This window comes from Lathyrus oleraceus, chromosome 7 (genome assembly GCF_024323335.1).
Source record: "Lathyrus oleraceus cultivar Zhongwan6 chromosome 7, CAAS_Psat_ZW6_1.0, whole genome shotgun sequence".
NCBI classification, from domain to species: Eukaryota; Viridiplantae; Streptophyta; class Magnoliopsida; order Fabales; family Fabaceae; genus Lathyrus; species Lathyrus oleraceus.
Genome location: NC_066585.1, coordinates 90,320,531 through 90,341,821, shown reverse-complemented (window position 1 = coordinate 90,341,821; position 21,291 = coordinate 90,320,531). Strand labels below are relative to the sequence as shown.

The window sequence follows — 21,291 nt, the reverse complement described above, 5'->3', positions numbered from 1 at the left end:
TCGGAGTAACACGAAGAAACACATGATCTCCCTCTTGGAACTCAAGTGACTTCCTCCTCTTGTCGTGATAACTCTTCTGACGACTCTGAGCAATTCTCATCTTCTCCTGAATCATCTTAATCTTTTCCGTAGTTTGTTGAACAATCTCCGGTCCAACCACAACACTCTCACCGGATTCATACCAACATAAAGGTGTCCGACATCTCCTACCATACAAAGCTTCAAACGGTGCCATACCAATGCTCGAATGAAAACTATTGTTGTAGGTAAACTCAATCAAAGGCAAATAACAATCCCAAGCACCTCCTTTTTCCAAAACACAAGCTCTCAAAAGATCCTCTAGTGACTGAATCGTCCTCTCAGTCTGACCATCAGTCTGCGGATGATATGCAGAACTCAATCTCAGCTTAGTTCCCAAAGCCCTCTGCAAACCTTCCCAGAACTTCGATGTAAATCTAGGATCTCTGTCCGAAACAATACTCGACGGAATACCATGCAAACTTACAATCTTCTCAATATACAACTCGGCTAATCTCTCTAACGGATAATCCATTCTGATCGGAATGAAATGAGCCGATTTTGTCAATCTATCAACAATCACCCAAATGGCTTCAAAATTCTTATTTGTCCTCGGTAACCCAGAAACAAAATCCATACTGATACTATCCCACTTCCACTCTGGAATAACCAACGGTTGCATTAGCCCAGACGGCTTCTGATGCTCAATCTTCGACTTCTGACAAGTCAAACAAGAATAAACAAAACTCGCAATTTCTCTTTTCATTCCCGGCCACCAAAATAACTTTTTCAAATCATGATACATCTTCGTAGCTCCCGGATGAATACTCAAGCCACTACGATGTCCTTCCTCAAGAATACTCTTCTTAAGTTCGGTAACATCCGGAATACACACCCGATTGCCAAATTTCAAAACACCATTCTCATCCACTCTGAATTCACCACCTTGACCTTGATTCACTAGAGTCAACTTATCAATCAAAAGCACATCGGATTTCTGACCCTCTCTAATCTCATCCAGAATACCACTCGTTAACTTCAACATTCCCAATTTAACACTATTGTGAGTACTCTCACACACCAAACTCAAGTCTCTAAACTGCTCAATTAAATCCAATTCCTTAACCATTAACATAGACATATGCAATGATTTCCGACTCAATGCATCAGCCACCACGTTTGCTTTACCCGGATGGTAATTCAAACCAAAGTCATAATCCTTCAGAAACTCTAACCATCTCCTCTGTCTCATATTCAGCTCTTTCTGATCAAACAAATACTTTAAACTTTTATGGTCACTGAAAACCTCAAATCTTGACCCGTACAAGTAATGTCTCCATAACTTCAGAACAAATACCACGGCTGCCAACTCTAAATCGTGCGTCGGATAGTTCCTCTCATGAACCCTCAGTTGTCTCGAAGCATAAGCTATAACCTGCTTATTCTGTATCAACACACCACCCAAACCCAACAATGAAGCATCACAGAAAACCTCAAATAGTTCTGACGGACTTGGTAATATCAAAATAGGAGCAGTAGTCAACCTTCTCTTTAACTCTTGGAAACCTTCTTCACATTTTGAATCCCAAACAAACGCTTGCCCCTTTCTGGTCAACATCGTCAACGGTAACGCCAAATTAGAAAATCCCTCAATGAACTTCCTATAATAACCTGCAAGTCCAAGAAAACTCCTTATCTCAGAAACTGACTTCGGAGCTTCCCACTTAGATACCGCTTCTATCTTAGAAGGATCAACCGCAACACCACCTCTCGAAATCACATGACCAAGAAAGCTAATTTCTTCTAACCAAAATTCACACTTAGACAGTTTAGCAAACAACTTCTTTTCTCGTAGAACTCCTAAAACCACTCTCAAATGCTCAGCATGCTCTTCTTCAGATTTCGAATACACCAAAATGTCATCAATAAACACCACAACAAACTTGTCTAGGTACGGATGGAAAATCCTATTCATATACTCCATAAATACTCCAGGCGCATTAGTCACACCAAAAGGCATTACAAAATACTCATAATGTCCATACCTTGTTCTGAAAGCAGTCTTCTGAATATCCTCAGTTTTCACACGTATCTGATGATATCCCGATCTCAAATCTATCTTGCTGAACACACTCGCACCAACCAACTGATCCATCAAATCATCAATCCTCGGCAAAGGATACCGATTCTTGATCGTCACTTTATTCAGTTGCCTGTAGTCCACACACAACCTCATAGTACCTTCTTTCTTCTTAACCAATAACACTGGTGCACCCCACGGTGACACACTCGGACGAATAAATTTCTTATCCAACAGATCCTCTAACTGACTCTTCAATTCAGTTAACTCCACAGCAGACATACGGTACGGAGCCATCGATATCGGCCTAGTACCAGGTACCAAATCAATTGAGAACTCAACCTCACGCTCTGGCGGTAATTCATTCACTTCTTCCGGAAACACATCAGGAAAATCACACACCACAGCTAGATCGCAAATCACCAGTTTATCTTTAGCCTCCAAAGTCGCTAACAACATAAACAACTCTGCCCCATCTGCTACTGCCTCATTCACCTGCTTCGCTGATAGAAACAAACTCTTTCCTTCCTCAATCTCAGGAAAGATCACAGTCTTATCAAAACAGTTGATAGAAACTCAGTTAAACACCAACCAGTTCATACCTAAGATAACATCAATCTGCATTAACGGAAGACACACAAGGTCTATCCCAAAGTCTCTACCAAAAATACTCAAAGGGCAACTCAAACAAACTGAAGTAGTAGTCACTGAACCCTTCGCAGGAGTATCAATCACCATACTTCCAAGCATCTCAGATATCTCTAACTTAAGTTTCACAGCACAATCCAAAGATATAAAGGAATGAGTCGCACCTGTGTCAATAATAGCTACAAGAGGAAAGCCATTAATATAACACGTACCTCGGATCAAACGATCGTCTGCAAAAGTCTCGGAACCCGATAAAGCAAAGACCTTGCCTCCCGACTGGTTCTCCTTCTTCGGCTTAGGACACTGCGGACTGATATGACCCACCTCTCCACAGTTGAAACAAGTCGTAGTCTTCAACCGGCACTCTGCAGCCAAGTGACCACCCTTGCCACACTTGAAACACTTCTTCTCAGCACTGGTACACTCATGGAAACGATGTCCAGCCTGACCACATCTGTAACACTTGGCAGGGGCACTGGAGTCTCCCCCACTAGGCCTTTTCATCCCACTCTGTCTCTGGAAACCTTTGCCAGCTGCATACGGCTTCCCACGATCAGTCTGATTCTTGCCTTTCCTATCAACCCTTTGCTGATAGCTCTCTGCTCTAGCCTTGGAATCCTGTTCAAAAATCCTGCAACAGTCAACCAAATCGGAAAACACTCTAATCCGCTGATACCCAATAGCCTGCTTGATCTCGGGACGCAACCCGTTCTCAAACTTCACACACTTTGAAAATTCCCCAGTAGCCTCGTTATAGGGAGTATAATACTTTGACAGCTCTGTGAACTTAGCAGCATACTCAGTAACAGACCTGTTACCCTGTTTCAATTCCAAGAATTCTATCTCTTTCTTTCCTCTGACATCCTCTGGAAAATACTTCCTCAGGAATCTCTCTCTGAACACTGCCCAAGTAATCTCAGCATTCCCAGCAGATTCCAACTCAGTGCGGGTAGCAACCCACCAATCATCTGCTTCCTCTGACAGCATATGCGTACCGAACCTGACCTTCTGGTTATCGGCACACTCAGTCACTCGGAAGATCCTCTCGATCTCCTTCAACCACTTCTGAGCACCATCTGGATCGTATGCCCCCTTGAACATTGGAGGATTGTTCTTCTGGAACTCACTCAGTTGACGAGCAGCTCCCATTCCCACAACATTCGGATTTCCCCCAAGTACTCCAGCTAGCATACCCAGAGCCTCAGCAATTGCAGCATCATCTCTACCTCTTCCAGCCATCTCTATTCTGAAAACCCAACAAGCTAAACAATAAGTACTGATAGGGTTACACAACACCTATCCCGTACAGGGAAAACAGAATAATTACGACTCGACTCGACCGACTATGCTCTGATACCACTAATGTAACACCCTTCTAAAATACCCCAACAGTTTAATTAAAATAATAAAATATCAATCAGAGTAATTATGCCCTGAAGGGTGTCACACAAACACTTCACACCAATCATCAAAATATCCTGTCATGCTCATTTATTTAATTAAAATAAGACACTTTTGCATAATTCACAGCGGATACGAATAACAACATTCAAATCATGTACTACATTACATGTAAAGTTGTTCAACAACCAAAAGAAAACATAGTAAAACATCCCATCCCGATGTTACATCTACCAGAGCATGACCCACTAAGGACTACACTAGACTCCCAGGACTAGCTTCTATTCAATCACTGCTCGTTACCTGAAAACATAGTTGTAAGGGTGAGTTCCTCAATCGATATAATCAAGCATTATAAAATATCATGTAATGCTAAGTAATATAACACATATCATCACCCTAATCAGATTACACATATTCAGCAACGGCAATATCAACTCATGATCATCACCATCATCATACTCAAACTCAAAACAACCATAGAACACACGTATAATATTGGAATACATCCATTCATATTATACGCTATACATACATATATTATGCAATGAGACTCCATGCATGCGGTACCGACTATTTGTGAACATATAGTTCAACCTCACCGACCAAATCCAGGTACGGCTACCAAGCTCACTAGTCCCACTCATTTGAGACATAGTGACTCACATCACTAATTCCTCACCATGGGAATTAGCTACCACCCCCAAAGGGCCATGCTATGCACGCTAAATCACCTAGCATGCAAACATCAACAACAGTCCAAAATGACTAACATCACTAATTCCTCACCATGGGAATTAGCTACCACCATAAAGGCCACATACGCATGCTAATCACCTAGCAATGCAACATCAACAACAATTCAAGAATAGACATATGCTCACACTCTAAGCCATAAAACAGTCTATTCACAATGCATACATTCACAACATCATGTATACCATCACATATCATCAACACATTCATTACACATGCATATCATATCATGCCACATAATCAATCATAGTATCAGCACACTCTACTAATACCTATACTACTTAAAACCACGGGAAATGATCCCTACAACATCATACCTCAGCTAAGTACATCACTCAGCCTAAACAACCAAAAACTGCACAACAACAGTTCAGGAAAATCACAAATCTGCCCATACGCGTATTGCCTATGCCCATACGCGTATTGCCCACGTCTGACCAAGTCCATACGCGTATTGCCCATGCCCATACGCGTATGCTACGCGTACCACATCCTCATACGCGTACCAACAGAGACAATTTTCACGTTCAAAACATCATCTTTCTCATCCATACGCGTATTGCCTAGTGCCATACGCGTACCATGCCATCTCATACGCGTATTGCCTAGTGTCATACGCGTATGACCAGAAACCAGAATTTCCAGATCTGCAATGGCTTTCTCTGCTACGAGATCTATCCAATTCAACCTTCCACAGTCCAAATTTTACACACAATTCATTCATATCATCTAACACGAATCATACACTTTCGATTTCACAAATTGCTAACCTTTCTACCTCTAATTCCTACGAATTTCTTCAATTATAAATCCAAATTTCGTTCATCCCAAAAGTTCACAAATTCATCATACATCATTCAATCAGAGGCAAATCAATGGTTTCTCACTACCCATCACATATTATCCCATAATACCCATTAATCGATGATAAACCCCCCTTACTTGAGTTAATCCGGCAAATCCTGCAGCTTCGAGCTCTTCCTCTCTCCAACCCTTGTTCTCTGGTTCTCTTTTGCCCTTTTTTCACTTTTCTGTCTCTTTTCCCTTTTCACGTGAAAATGAACCTTTTTACCAAATGGAACCTTTTTACTGATTTCTACTTTTATTCCAATAATAACAATAAAAATAATCCAATAATAATAATCCCAATAATATTCCAATAATTATTATTCCAATAATAATAATAATTCCAATTATTTAATTAAATTAATAAATATATTATTAACTCAATTTAAATAATTATCTTATTTTATCGGGGTGTTACATGGACAAATTCAAATAATCTACCAATTTCAGTGACACGAGATTGTCCATGTTGCCACTATCCGCAATCATATTATACACATTTTTTTTGATAGAATAATGTGTTTTAAACAAATTCTTGTGATGCCCTTCATATTTGGATGGTAGTAAAATCTTCTGCAACACCAAATTTACCTTCTCATCAGATTCTTTCTATGCAAACTTAACCCCTGCATATTCATCGTTATCAACTGTATGTCCTTCTCTTTTCTCTTCCTCTTCCCTTTCTTCCACAACAACAACAACTCTCCTTGTTGAAAAAACATTTGATTTGTAAACTCTTCCATTGCAATGATAACACATGTCTCCAGTGAATTTAGCATATGGATTATCCTGCCTCTAAAATGATGGTTTACCTTGTTGCACACCGCTAGGGCTACTAGGCCACTTATTCTCAGAATTGTAATCCCTGACTACTGCATTCTTTTCCTTGTCGCCTACTGATTCAAAGTTATTCTGGGGCGAATAGCTAAAAGATGAGAAATTTTGAGGGGATCTCTCCATCAATTCTTCCTTCAAAACTAGATTTCACGCACCAACCATGGCCCATACAATCTGCAAACTTATCTTCTCCTGCAAAGATCTCTTTAAACCACGGATGTATCGAACTATCTTTTGGCTCTCTGATTCTCCTAGTTCATTACGCTCAGAGAAACGCATGAACTCAGTTGTGTATTTTGGTGATGAGGAATCCTGAATCGATGGTGTTGATCTCCGATACGACGGCGCGGGAATGGACCTATAAAGTTAGCACTCCAACGCTCAAAACAGTTTATAATTCAAGATGAGTATAGTGAAATGGAGATCATAAAGAGCACATTGCATTTCGCGTGATATGACTTTATACCTTAAGTCATTTAGAGGGGATTGACATTAATTTGAGCCTTTGTTCGCCCCAAAATAGAAATGTTTATTAGAAAATCAAACATAAATAGTAAATACATACTTAAGTGTCATAATCATCTTACTATAGCCACCTTTATATTCAAGCTAAAGTAATCAACCCTAAACGCATTAAAGAAACTCAGTCCACAACAGTGCTGTTTAGCAACATGTATGAACTATGAACTAGAAACATAACAATTGAAATGTTCATATCTTCCTTCTTTGGAAAAAGTTTCATACGAAATGCAATTTCATTATAATAAATTCTATAATTGTTTGAAAGCATTCATACTATTATCAGTTCAAATAATTACTTATTATTACCAGACTGTTAAAAAATAATTGCACTCAAAATTCTAACTACTACATATTTACATTGGAGGTCAACCTAAAGCAACTAAAAGTTTCAAACTACAATGAACATTTATCTGCTTTCTTCCCTATAGTTACGTTCAACAGCTTCATGGTCTAGTGGTTGAATCCTTATAATGATTTCTGGCACTGGCAGCACAATTGGTTGCACCTGCGACTCCCCGATCTTTCGACATGTTTCAAGAAGACATTGTCTGCACTTAGGACATGATGAGTGTTCCTTTAGCCATTCGTCAATGCAACGAACATGAAAACCATGGTTGCATTTAGGCAAAACGCGTACCTTTTCACCCTTTGTGAACTCTGAGAGACATATCATACACTCAGCATCCAAACCTGGTAGTTTCAACTCATCTGAGTAGCTCACAATGGGAAATGTCTTGAGAGCCTTCTTCTTGATTCCTTTGTTGACCAATTGAGGTGAAGAGTTGCTGCTCGAACTCGAAGAAGAGCTGTTGTTTGAAAACCTCAAGGCACACCTTATAATGGAGTTTAATACAAGTGAACATATAAGCGCACACAATAGAACTGCAACTATCATCACAACATTTGAATCAAATTCAAGAGCTCCAAAATGTGAGTCTGTTGAATTATTGTTGTTTGTTAAAACAGGAGAGTTTGTTAGTGATTGATGATCAAGAGGGCTTTGGAAGAGTAACCTTCTTGTGTGAGATTCTACAAGAAGCTCATGGAAGAGTGGTGAAGTAAAGGAAGTAGAAGCATACATGTTCTTTGTTAATTAGAGCTTGAGGGTTGTTGTTATATTGTCCTAGATGAGTGGACTATATTTATATAGTTATGGTATCTGACTTTAATTAAAGTTTAATGTGTTTTTCAACCTTTTTTTTCTTCACTGACCACTATGTTTTTATGTATATTATTTAATTTTATTTATATAGGGTCCATTTTATTTTCACTTTATGCCAAGAAGAATGGCAACTGAAAATTTCATAAATCATATCATATATATTATATATTTATCCAATGGAATTGCTGTTTCCCGCTAAACAAAGAACCCATCAAGCTCAAAAAGGAATAGTAAAGAAAATAATTGATGCTAAAATATATTTGTTTTTAAAGGTTAAAGACTTAATGCAATGCAGACAGGACAAGTCAGTGGAAAGCATTGTGGAAAAGCCCTCCACCACCCCATCCTGCTCTCCAAATACTAACCTCTTGAGGAGCTCCCATTGAAGGTTTTGATCCAATTTTGAACTAATGTGGTAATGAATTTCCAATCCTATAACTATTATATTGTATGGTTAAATCCATTTATCATAGTAATTATAATATATCAATAGCAAGTACTTGTTTTCATAGCTATTATACTCTAGGGTTGTTACTTTTAAATCCAATTCCAATTACAATAGTAATGACAATGATTTATATTGCAGGTGAATAGAAAAAACTAATAACAATCTCTCATGTACTTAATTTATTCAATATAATTAACAAATAGTATTATTTTTAGTATTATTATAACAATATTAGTTTATTACATTTATTTTCAATCGATGCTAAACAGTGCTCTTTATTTTTCAATGGCCTTTGAAAATAATTGAAACAATGTATTATCATATTCAGTGTATAAAACAATTGCGACACAGTGGTTTCTCGTTCACAGTGTATAGAACCAATTGAATCAATATTATCAAACCAATTGAATCTATGTTTTAAGATACATATAATGGAGTGCATATAATGGTTTCTATATAAAGTCAATTGAGTTAAAATTGTTATGATACAACATGTTCCAAAATTAATTTCAATCCTTTTCAATTGCGGTACATTTATTTTATAAATACTGTTATTTTATATATTTTGTTTGAGTTTTTATTTTATTTTATTTTGAGATATTATGTTATAATTGAGATTATGTTTCTTTTATTTTGAGACATTATTTTCTTGCCTCTTTTCTTGTTTTTATATAAATATTGAGATTGCTACCGTTGAGGAAAAATATTCATTGAGAATGTCGTATTGTTAATTTTAGATAAGAGAAATTTGATTCATATGCAAGAACTTCTATAAATAATTGTGTGTGATTATCACCCACGTGAAATCACACATTTAAATTTATAAAAGTCTTTTTGTAGTTTGATGAATGATTTTAAGTCACTACTATGATGGACTTTTCAGAGGAGGACAATTGTATGTAGAGATTTGTAGTTAATTAAGGATATAACTATTGAAGATGCTTTGGTCTAAGGGATTTATTTGTCCAAAGGAGATAAATTTCTAAACCCGATGTATGCTCACTGAGTAGCTTATTCTTGAAATTTGTAGATGAAGTTTTAGGAGGTTTTTTGGTTTAGAGAATTTATTTACACAAAAGAGATAGATTTTTGAACTCAATGTATGCTATTTTCAAACCCATTGCACGCATTACAGACGCATCGCGCGCGTGATTTAACTCATACATCTCTATCGCGCACGCGATGCCGCGTAATGGTGTGCGTGATTATTTCAGTAGTTGTTTTAAAAAAATACTCTTTTTTCAGCAGAATTTACATTAAGTCCTATTCTTCCATACTTGGCTATTTTTCACTCATTCTTGGGTCTTTCTCCTTCCTTTTGGCTCATCTTTCGCTTGTTTTTCACCGATTCTTCGCCTAATTATATGAAATGACAAACTGTCATCACAATCCCAAACTCGAATCCTTGCTTGTCCTCAAGCAACTCACCTGTAACTGCACATTTCAACAGACACGGTTCATACCATAACAAATGAAATCACCATATTTTTTCCATTACCTGACCATTGTTCCAGCTTCCAACTTCCATCCGAAAAATTTAGAAATATCCTCAAACATTGACGAGTACTTAACATGCCTCTCAACTCACTTTAACTCACTCAATGGATAAGGGTTATCTTTTAATCAACATGCAAAATTATTTATACTTAGCTTTATCATGTTCTAAAATAGTTCATCATAGCAATCATAACATACACGTTAGAGGTCTGGTTGTAACTTGGCTTATGTCTGGTTAGGATGTTTTAAGGAAAATAGGTTTAAACCTTTGGAGTTAGGTGCCTAGTTATTCTTCTATTTTCATACCCATTTGTTCCTTCTTGTCGGTACTAGACATTCAGTCGTTCCTTTTGGTTCTTTCTCATTTTTTGAAGAAATGACTTTTTCCACTTCTTGTTTTCTCAGTATTTTTGAAATTTTTACTGTCTTCTCTAGTACCCCCAACCCCAAACTAAGAACTTTGCTCACTTCCAAAAGCAACCTCAAACTTAATCTTTTTCATACAACTTTAAGAACTAAAATTCTACCTAACTCCAAAGAGAGAGTGGAAAGAAAGAATCTTTCAAGTCATATGGCTCAGAGTTGTAGGCTACGTCACCGAAAGAAAGGCTTAGGCTCAAAGTGACTAGCAAAAGGATATTCCTATTACTACATGGTGGCTACAAAGGCTCAAATTTATAAACAAAAAAATGCATAAGTGTATGTCAATTAAACCTAGAAAACTTAATCAGAAATATATCAAAACAGATAAAATAAAATTGCATGAATCCACTCAAAAGAAAGAAAAGTGAACACTGGAAATTATTTAGACTCAAACCTTACTATATGAGGTATCTAAAGGTTGAGTACAAGTCCTTTGATTCTCTTCTCTTCCTTTCCTTCAAGTCATCAGTTTCTTTCATTATGATCAAGTCCCTTTTTTTTCTTTTCTTGGATCACGTGTTCAATGCTAAAGTTAGAACTTGTAAATCTGAAAAAAGAACAACTACAAACAAATTTACTAAGAACAATTTTATTTTTCTTGAAAGAGATATTCTTGAGTAGCTAGTTTCTCTTTAGGATGGTCTTGAATAAAACTAAAGTAAATTCTGCAAAACAAAAACTGCTAAATTTTTTTTTTGATGGGTTACCTCCCATCCAACGCTTCTTTTTTGTCATTAGCATGATGACTCATTCTCAAAACATGTAAGGGGAAAGGGATACCCTTATGCCGATGAAAACTCTGAAGGTGAGAAAAACAAGAAAGGGGGGTTTGAATTGTTTGAAAAATAAGCGCTTTTGCAAAATGAAATCACACAATGATTTTATACTGGTTCGCTTATAACACAAAGCTACTCCAGTCCACCCGGCCAAGGTGATTTCGCCTTCAACAAGGACTTAATCCACTAATCTTGAAAGATTACAAACAACCCCTAAGAGAGAAGAAAATCTCTTAGTCCTCTCAAGTCTACAGACTACAAAGAGTCACTTGAGGAAATCAAATAAAAATTAGATACAAGATGTGTAATCTAGAGTGCTTCTAAGAAAGCAAATATTACAAACTTAAGAACAAATTTTTCACTTGATAAGCAAAAGCTTAGTGAAAATCTTTGAAGAACAAAGATGTTTTTCTTGAGCGTGATATGATTTCAGTATAGTTTTGGCTAGTGATTTCTTCGTGTATACTGAATGAGATTTCTTCTCTATTTATAGGAGTTGAAGTAGAGTTGAAGTAGCGTTGAATCTGTTGGATATTGAGATGTAATTACGCCATTCCATTAATAGCTTCTGCAGTAGACTTTTTCACTTAGAAGTGACTACTTACCACAATTAGTATCTTTTCTCTTGGAAGAGGAGATTAACGTCTCTTTCTAATTGAGGAAATCCATTTGCAGAACTTTAACTTGGCTTAAACGTTACTTCATCATGATTAACAATTCTGAGTGGAGTCTTTGTGTATCTGGAGAAACTTGCTTCTGATGTCGCTGATAACTTCCAGAGTTTACAGAAGGCATTTGTTCAGAGTCAGAGCTTCTAGACTTTACTTCATGTTCAGATGCTTCTGATACTTTGTAGTTTTGTCCATAGTTAGAGCTTCTTGAAACGAGATTCCACTTTAGATGCTTCTGATACTTGAGATTTTGCATCTGATCTTGTATTGCATCTGATGACATCATCAGATTTATTTCTTCTTTCTTTAGAACCCTGCACACTTAGAAACTTTTCGTTAGGGTGCCATTTTTGGTTTCATCCTTTGTTATCATCAAAATCATGGAATCTATTGTAGAACTATTTTTGTTCTTACAATCTCCCCCTTTTTGATGATGACAAAACAAATAAAATTATCAGATGAAACATGAAAAATATTAGATCAGATAGACAAAAGCTCCCCCTGAGTTAGTACTAGGGAGTTCAGAAGTTCTTACCAGAGCTTTCCAAGCAATAAGATTTCTGAAAACTTTCTGCAATTTCTTAATTTAATGTTAGAATTATTTAATCAGAGCTATTATTTAATCAGAGCTAATTTTATCAGAACTATTTCTACAATTGTTGCAGAATGCTTAAGGTTTTAGACATAGTTTTCATCAGAGCTATTTAATAATTTCTCCCCCTTTTTGGCATAATCAAAAAGGCATAAAACATAAAAAGAATAATAGAGAGAAAAACACTTCATTAAACAAAAGCACAAAGGCAAGCAGAAGTCAAAAACATCAGATTCAAGAGAATATCAGAGCTAAAAAAGAAAAGACAGAAGCAAAAACACTAGGCAAACAAAAGAAATCCTAAGTGCCTAAGGGTTTGGAGGAGGAGGAAGTCTCTGTAGTAGCATAGCAAACATATTCTGGAGGTTTTCATTCAGAGCGTCTTGCTTGTCCATCCTTGCCCGGAGCTCACTCTGATCTTGCTTGATCTCTTGCTGATCTTGCTTGATCTCCTTCAGAGTGTTAAGAATCAGAGGGATCGCAGAGGAAGACTCCCCCTGAATCAGAGCCTGCTGAGCTTCAGCTTCAGCAGCAGCTTGGGCTTCTGCATCTGCCTTAGCCTTGGCTTCAGCTTCCTGAATTCTCAGAAGTTCTGCTTCCTTTGCCAGGCGTTCTTCTTCCAATCTCTTAGCTTCTTCTTCAGCTTCCCTAGCCAATCTTTCTTCTTCTAATCTCTTGGCCTCAGCTTCTCTAGCCAGTCTCTCTTCCTCTAACCTTCTGGCCTCAGCTTCTCTAGCCAGTCTCTCTTGGAGTCTTTCCTCAGAGTCTCTGATGTAGCCATTTCTGACTTGTTCAGAGATACTCTTCAGCCTATAAGACTCAGAGGTCATCCAACTAATGACTCTGTTCCAGTGTGTCCTAACAGATTTAGGATCATCACTTACTTCAGAGTTTTTAGCCAGAGACTTGATCTTCTGGACTGAAGCTTCTGCAACCTGTATAATGGCCTCCTCAAGGGTAGGTATGATAATTTTAGGTTCAGGTTCAGGTGAATGAGGTGGAGAGTTTTGAGGGCTGAGATTTAGAGGTTGAGGTTCAGTTTGTTGAGGTTCAGATTCTGCTTGAAGTTCAGAATCTGCGTCTGGTTGAAGACTAGGAGAAGAAGCATATAATGGATTTAGGTCTAAAGGGTCAGAGTCTGGTCCAGGTACAGCGGGAATAAGTGGTGGAGTGATATAAGGTTCAGATGGTTGAATCACAGGTGGTTGGGTTTCAGAGGGTGTGGTGGTTGTTTGTGGTGGAAGTGAGGTTTGATTTTCAGAGGAGATGGTGGTTGTTTGTTGTGGAAGAGAAGTTCGGAGGGGAGAGGTTACTTCAGATTGTGTTTGAGTTTGTGGGGCGAAATTTTTAGCATAGATTTCAACTATTGTTGGGGAGTTTGGGTCAGAGTGTTCTTGATCAGAGGACTCTTGGTCAGAGGACTCTTGGTCAGAGGAAGGTGAATGGTAAGGGGGTGATTCATAATCAGAGGATGATGAAGAGCTGTGGTGATATAGTTGATTAGGGTCAGAGGTTGTTGTAAAGGTACGAGCAATTTTTAGAACAGGTGGAGGTTGAGAGGTTCTGGTGATTGAAGGTGGTATTTCTGAGGTTGTAAATATTGGTTGAGAGGAGAGAGGGTTGGAGGAAGCCATTACAGATTCAGAAGAGACAGGAGGAATGGACTTACCAGAGGAGACATTCAGAGGTGCTGAAGCTTTGGTGCCAGAGGTTTCTCCAAGTCTGGCTTTCTTTGCCTTCCTTGCTTCCTCAGCTATCTTCTTCTCAGAAAGGCCTCTTTTGTATCTGACCAGATCTTCTACAGAATCCAGACAGTCTTCAAGGCGGAAATCAGAGATATCAATGCCTTCATCCAGACGATCCTGAAGGTAGATAGCAATGGCATCTCTGGGTTCATTCTTGAAGAACCTTTCAAGGCCATGAGGCATCTTCCTCTGATCCTTCAGAGCTTCCCAGGTCACATTCATAGTGGGCTTGACTCTGATATCCTTGATGATTCCCATACTCCTCAGATTTTTGGCATTCAGAGGCTTTCCAACGTCAATTGCCAGATCATCCATACATCTGGTCTTCTCCAGAGCATCTACCAGCCCATGCTCAATGAAGATGTCAGAGAGCAATCTTCCCAGAGGAATGTAGGATCTGGGCTTCATATTATTCCTTGTTTCTCTGACTGAATCCCTCAGATATCTGAAGAGAAGAACAGGGAGGTTGATTGGAATACCCTTCTGAATACAGTAGAGGATGCATTTCTGATCAGCATTAATGTAATCTGAAGAGTTGGAGGCTGGGCGATGATGGATTGTTCCCAGAATAATCTTCAACCAAACTCGGAGGTTCTGATGAAGCTCCTTGTTCTTAGATGGGTTTCCTTCAACATTTGCTTTGAAGATTGTAGGGTTAATGACTTCTGTGATGCGCTTGGACCTTGGAGGAATGTTGTAAATCCTTTTACCTCCAGCTTTTTCCATATTCAGCAAAGAAGCAATAGACGCTTCTGTGATAATGATCTTTACTCCCAGAACAAAAGAAACGATGAACTCATCATCAGCATCTGCACATCTCCAGAATTCTTTCACCAGAAGAGGATAGATTGGACCATACAATCTGTTGAAGTAGGTTTCCCAACCTTGCTTGCGAAGATCTTCAGTTAAATCAACGCCATTTCTTTTCAAATTCTCAAAATCCACCAGCGATTCACACAGTACATCCAAACCTTCAAAGGGAGTAGAAAGATGAATGTGTTGTTCACGTTCCAAAATGTGAGGTTCTTTGTAAACTGGGGTCGTGGTAACATCTACAACCATGGGTGTTTGAGTGTTTGAGGTTTGGGGGTTAGAAGCAGCTTCCATTTGTTGGGAGAAGTTAAAAACTGCTTGTTCTTGAGGATTCATGACGAAGATTGATGAAGAAGATGAAGAACTGAGAAGGTTGCAGAGAAAACTTCGAGAGAGGGTTTAGGGTTTAAGAGTGAGTGAGAGTGATAAGTGTGTGAAATGTGAGAAAAGTGTTTATATACTAAGGGTAAAAACACATGCAAAACGACACACATACAAGCGTTAGCACAAAAACCAAAATAGCACGTTTGGGGGAAAAATGATTACAGCTCATTAATGAATGTCTAATCCCAACAGTAAGCACACTGCTCAAGGAGATTTCAAGCGTTCTGACCTTTGATTTCTTTTGACAGCTGTCTAGAAGTTCTAGGGTTAGACGCATGTTCCCCACGTGTTGATGTTTCTGATCTTCAGGAATACCAAAGGATTTCTGAAGATTTCTAACTCAGATATCTTCTTAACTTGGTAGAAGTATCAGAGTCAGAGGCAGAAGTATATTTGTTTTTATCAGAGTCTCATTTTACATGTTCAGAGCCAAATTTTACTCAGGACAATTTTTAATGTTCAGATTTTCTAAGATGAAACGAAATCTATCTTCAGCTAGAGGCTTAGTAAAGATATCTGCCCATTGATGTTCTGTATCAATGAACTTCAGCGTTACTATCCCTTTCTGAACATAGTCTCTAATAAAATGATGTTTTATTTCTATGTGTTTGGCTCTGGAATGCAAAATGGGATTCTTACTCAAACAAATAGCAGCAGTATTATCACAAAGGATAGGAATGTTACTCTCAAAGATTTGTAGATCTTCTAGCTGATGTTTCATCCAGAGCATCTGAGTTGTGCACAGTGATGCTGAGATATATTCTGCTTTTGCAGTTGATAGAGCGATAGTTGACTGTCTTTTGCTAGCCCAGGAGATTAGATTGTTTCCCAGAAGCTGGCAATTTCCAGATGTACTTTTTCGTTCTATTCTATCTCCTGCATAATCTGCATCACAATAACCAGAAAGCCTATACTCTGATGTTTTCTCATACATCAGGCCCAGGTTAGGGGTTCCTTTCAGATACTTAAGAATTCTCTTAACAGCTGTTAAATGAGATTCTCTAGGATCTGATTGGAATCTGGCACAAAGACAGACGCTGAAGAGAATATCAGGACGAGTAGCAGTCAGATAGAGAAGAGAGCCTATCATACCTCGATAGAGCTTCTGACAAACCTTGTTGCTTACCTCTTCCTTCTCCAGAATGCAAGTTGGATGCATGGGAGTCTTTGCAGAATTGCATTCAGACATATCAAACTTCTTTAGAACATCTTTAATGTACTTGCTTTGATGAATGTACGTGACTTCTGGAGTTTGATTGATTTGAATTCCCAGAAAGAACTTTAGTTCTTGCATTAGACTCATTTCAAATTCTGCCTGCATTAACTTAGAAAATTCTTGGCAAACAGAGATATTAGCAGAACCAAAAATAATGTCATCAACATAAATTTGGCATATCATGAGATCATTTTTATGATTTTTACAGAAGAGTGTAGAATCAACTTTCCCTCTGATAAAATTTTGTTTCAGAAGAAAATTACTTAAGCGTTCATACCAAGCTCTGGGAGCTTGTTTAAGTCCATATAAGGATTTCTTAAGTTTGAAAACATGTTCTGGAAAATTTGAGTTTTCAAAACCAGGAGGTTGATTAACATACACTTCTTCTGAAATATAACCATTTAGAAATGCACTCTTGACATCCATTTGGTATAATTTTATAGAGTGATTAATAGCAAATGATACAAGAAGACGAATAGACTCTAACCTTGCGACTGGAGCAAAAGTTTCATTATAATCAATACCTTCTTGTTGACTATAACCTTGAGGTACCAGTCGTGCTTTGTTTCTGACAACTTCTCCTTTCTCGTTCAGTTTGTTTCTGAAAACCCATCTGGTTCCAATGACATGAGTGCCTCTGGGTTTAGGAACGAGATCCCAGACATCATTCTTGGAGAATTGATCTAACTCTTCTTGCATAGCTGCCACCCAATCGTTATCTTGAAGAGCTTCATCACAGGACGTAGGCTCAATCAGAGACACTAGTCCCAGAGGAATATCTTCAGAAGTTCTGAAGGTAGATCTGGTTCTAACAGGTTCATCTTTGTTTCCCAGAATCAAATCTTCAGATACGTTGCTACGACTCTTGACTTTCCTTGGAATTTCTGGAGATTTAATTTCTTCAGAGTCTGGAGTGACAGTTGCTTCTGGAGTTTTCTCAGATTCTACCAGAGTGATCTCTAAATCTGCAAACTTTTCAACTAGCTTTGACTTTTCAGGGTCAAGCTTATCATCAAATCTAACATGAATTGATTCCTCCACAATTTTGGTTTCTGTGTTGTATACTCTGTAGCCTTTAGAGCGTTCTGAGTATCCTAACATAATACCTTTCTGTGCTTTGGAATCAAACTTGTTCAGATGTTCTTTAGTATTTAATATAAAGCAAATGCATCCAAAAGGATGAAAATATGAAATGTTGGGTTTTCTTCCCTTACACAGTTCATAGGGAGTCTTATCCAGAATAGGTCTAATAGAGATTCTATTCTGAATATAACACGCTGTATTTACAGCTTCTGCCCAAAAGTGCTTTGCTACATTTGTTTCATTTATCATGGTTCTGGCCATTTCTTGGAGTGTCCTATTCTTCCTCTCTACAACTCCATTTTGTTGTGGAGTTCTAGGGCAGGAGAAATCATGGGATATTCCATTAGAATCAAATAGTTCTTCAAAATCTTTATTTTCAAATTCTCCACCATGATCACTTCTGACTCTAACAATTTTAGAGTCAAATTCTTTTTGCACTTTAGAACAGAAACTGGTGAATACAGAGTGAGACTCACTCTTGTGCCTTAGGAATTTTACCCATGTCCAGCGGCTGTAATCATCAACGATTACTAGTCCATACTTCTTTCCATTGACTGATGCTGTTTTCACAGGACCAAATAAGTCAATGTGAAGAAGCTCCAGAGGCTTGGAGGTAGAAACAACATTTTTCTTTTTAAAAGATGTTTTTGAAAACTTTCCTTTCTGACAAGCTTCACACAGAGCATCTGAAGAAAACTTCAGTTTAGGTAGGCCTCTGACTAACTCAAGTTTAGTTAGCTGAGAAAGTTTCCTCATGCTAATGTGGCCTAAGCGTCTATGCCATACCCATTGCTCTTCGTGAACTGACATTAAACATTTAACATTTTGATCTTTTAAATCAGAAAGATTTATTTTATAAATGTTGTTTTTCCTCTTGCCTGTGAAAAGGACAGAGCCATCGTTCTGATTAATGGCTTTACACGTTTTTTGATTAAAGATTACATCATAACCGTTATCACTTAATTGACTTATGGATAACAAGTTATGCATTAATCCTTCTACATAAAGAACATCAGATATAGAGGGAAGAGTACCATTACCAATAGTTCCGGAGCCTCTGATCCTTCCTTTCTGATCTCCTCCGAAGCCTACAAAGCCAGCGTCTTTAAGTTCCAGGCTTTGGAACATAGACTTTCTTCCCGTCATATGTCGCGAGCATCCAGAGTCCAGGTACCATGACTGGTGTCTGAACTTTGCTGCATAGGATATCTGCAACATAGATAATCTTATCTTTCGGTACCCAGAATCTCTTGGGTCCTTTCAGATTAGTTTTCCCAGAGTTTCTTACAACTTTGGGTCTTCTAGCATTTTTAAATTTGTGTTCTTGTGTGTGTGTATAGTGGTATGAAAAAGGTGATTTAATTTGGTTACTGGTAGAAGTTTTATCAGAATCAGAATCATACCCAATTCCCCTTTTATTATTCTGACCTACTCCATAAATCATGGATGCCATAATACTCCTATTTATCCCATTCTTCAGAAATTGTTGAAAGGCTTCTTCATATTTATAAATAATTTCATTTGAAGTTTGTGGTGCTTGAGACAACACTTCTTCTAATTTTAAGCTTTTTGTTTTAGCTCCATCTCTTTCTAACGTTAAAGATTTGATTGTATCTTCATGTGCTAGAATTGTTGTCTCAAGTTCACTACATTCTTCAGATTTTGCTTTAAGAAGGCCTTTAATGCTTTTAACTTTTTGTTTTAATTTCTGAAGAGAGGTAAGAGTTTCTGATAAACATGATTCTAAGTCAGATCTAGAAAGTTCAGAAAATACCTCTTCAGATTCTTCATCTGAGCTGCTGGATGTGGTAGCCATAAATGCTACGTTGGCTTGTTCATCAGAGTCAGATTCTGATGATCCTGATTCACTATCGTCCCAGGTCGCCATTAATCCCTTCTTTGTTCTGAAGGCATTTTTCTTGAAGCTTTCTTTCTTAGAGTTATCTTTCTTCAGCTTGGGGCATTCATTTCTATAATGACCTGTTTCTTTACATTCAAAACAGGTAATATCTTTATTAGGTTTACCTTTTGAAGTTGACTCTGATCTATCCCCTCTGGGTCTTGATCTTCTGAAGTTGTTGTTGTTCCTTCTTTTCCAGAGTTGCTTAACTCTTCTGGTTAGTAAGGACAGTTCTTCTTCATCATCAGAGTCTTCAGGTTCAGAGTCGTCAGTATCTGCAGTTTCTGCCTGGAGAGCTTTGGTTCTGTCTGACTTCCGTCTTTCAGGTCTGGACTTCAGCGCCACTGACTTGTTCCTTTTCTGAGGCTCATCCTCCTCTAGTTCTATCTCATGGCTTCTGAGAGAACTAACAAGTTCTTCAAGGCTGATACTGTTCAGATCCTTTGATAACTTCAGAGCAGTAACCATAGGTCTCCATTTCTTTGGCAGACTTCTGACAATCTTCTTAACATGATCTGCAGTCGTGTATCCTTTGTCTAGCACTTTAAGACCTGCAATAAGAGTTTGGAATCTGGAAAACATAGCTTCTATAGCTTCGTCATCTTCCATCTTGAAGGCTTCATATTTCTGGATCAACGCCAGAGCCTTCGTCTCCTTGACTTGGGAGTTTCCTTCATGGGTCATCTTCAGAGAGTCAAGTATATCTTTAGCCGTCTCTCTGTTGGTGATCTTTTCGTATTCGTTGTATGATATAGCATTTAGAAGTATTGTTCTGGCCTTGTGATGATTTTTGAACTCACGTTTCTGATCTTCTGACATTTTGCTTCTGGGAACTTCAGCTCCATTTAAGGTTGGAGGTTTGTATCCATCTGTGACAATGTCCCAGAGGTCAGCATCATAACCCAGAAAGAAACTTTCGATTCTATCTTTCCAGTAATCAAACTTTTCTCCATCAAAAACAGGAGGCTTGGCATTGTAAGAATCTTTCTCATTTGAGTGGGCCATTTGTTTTTCTCGCACTGGATCTCTCTACACGGTTAAGTGTTTGATTTGAAAATCAATAACAGAGCCGGAGCTCTGATACCAATTGAAGGTGAGAAAAACAAGAAAGGGGGGTTTGAATTGTTTGAAAAATAAGCGCTTTTGCAAAATGAAATCACACAATGATTTTATACTGGTTCGCTTATAACACAAAGCTACTCCAGTCCACCCGGCCAAGGTGATTTCGCCTTCAACAAGGACTTAATCCACTAATCTTGAAAGATTACAAACAACCCCTAAGAGAGAAGAAAATCTCTTAGTCCTCTCAAGTCTACAGACTACAAAGAGTCACTTGAGGAAATCAAATAAAAATTAGATACAAGATGTGTAATCTAGAGTGCTTCTAAGAAAGCAAATATTACAAACTTAAGAACAAATTTTTCACTTGATAAGCAAAAGCTTAGTGAAAATCTTTGAAGAACAAAGATGTTT

General features: G+C 37.9%; 1 protein-coding gene across 1 annotated transcript; it reads right to left on the bottom strand.

Moving 5' to 3' along the window:
• Positions 1 to 7,514: 7,514 nt before the first annotated feature.
• LOC127105778 (RING-H2 finger protein ATL78) lies at positions 7,515 to 8,189 on the bottom strand. The gene has a single exon (XM_051042984.1). It carries the CDS (start codon positions 8,187 to 8,189, stop codon positions 7,515 to 7,517), a length of 675 nt encoding a protein of 224 aa, XP_050898941.1.
• Between the last annotated feature and the right edge of the window lie 13,102 nt (positions 8,190 to 21,291).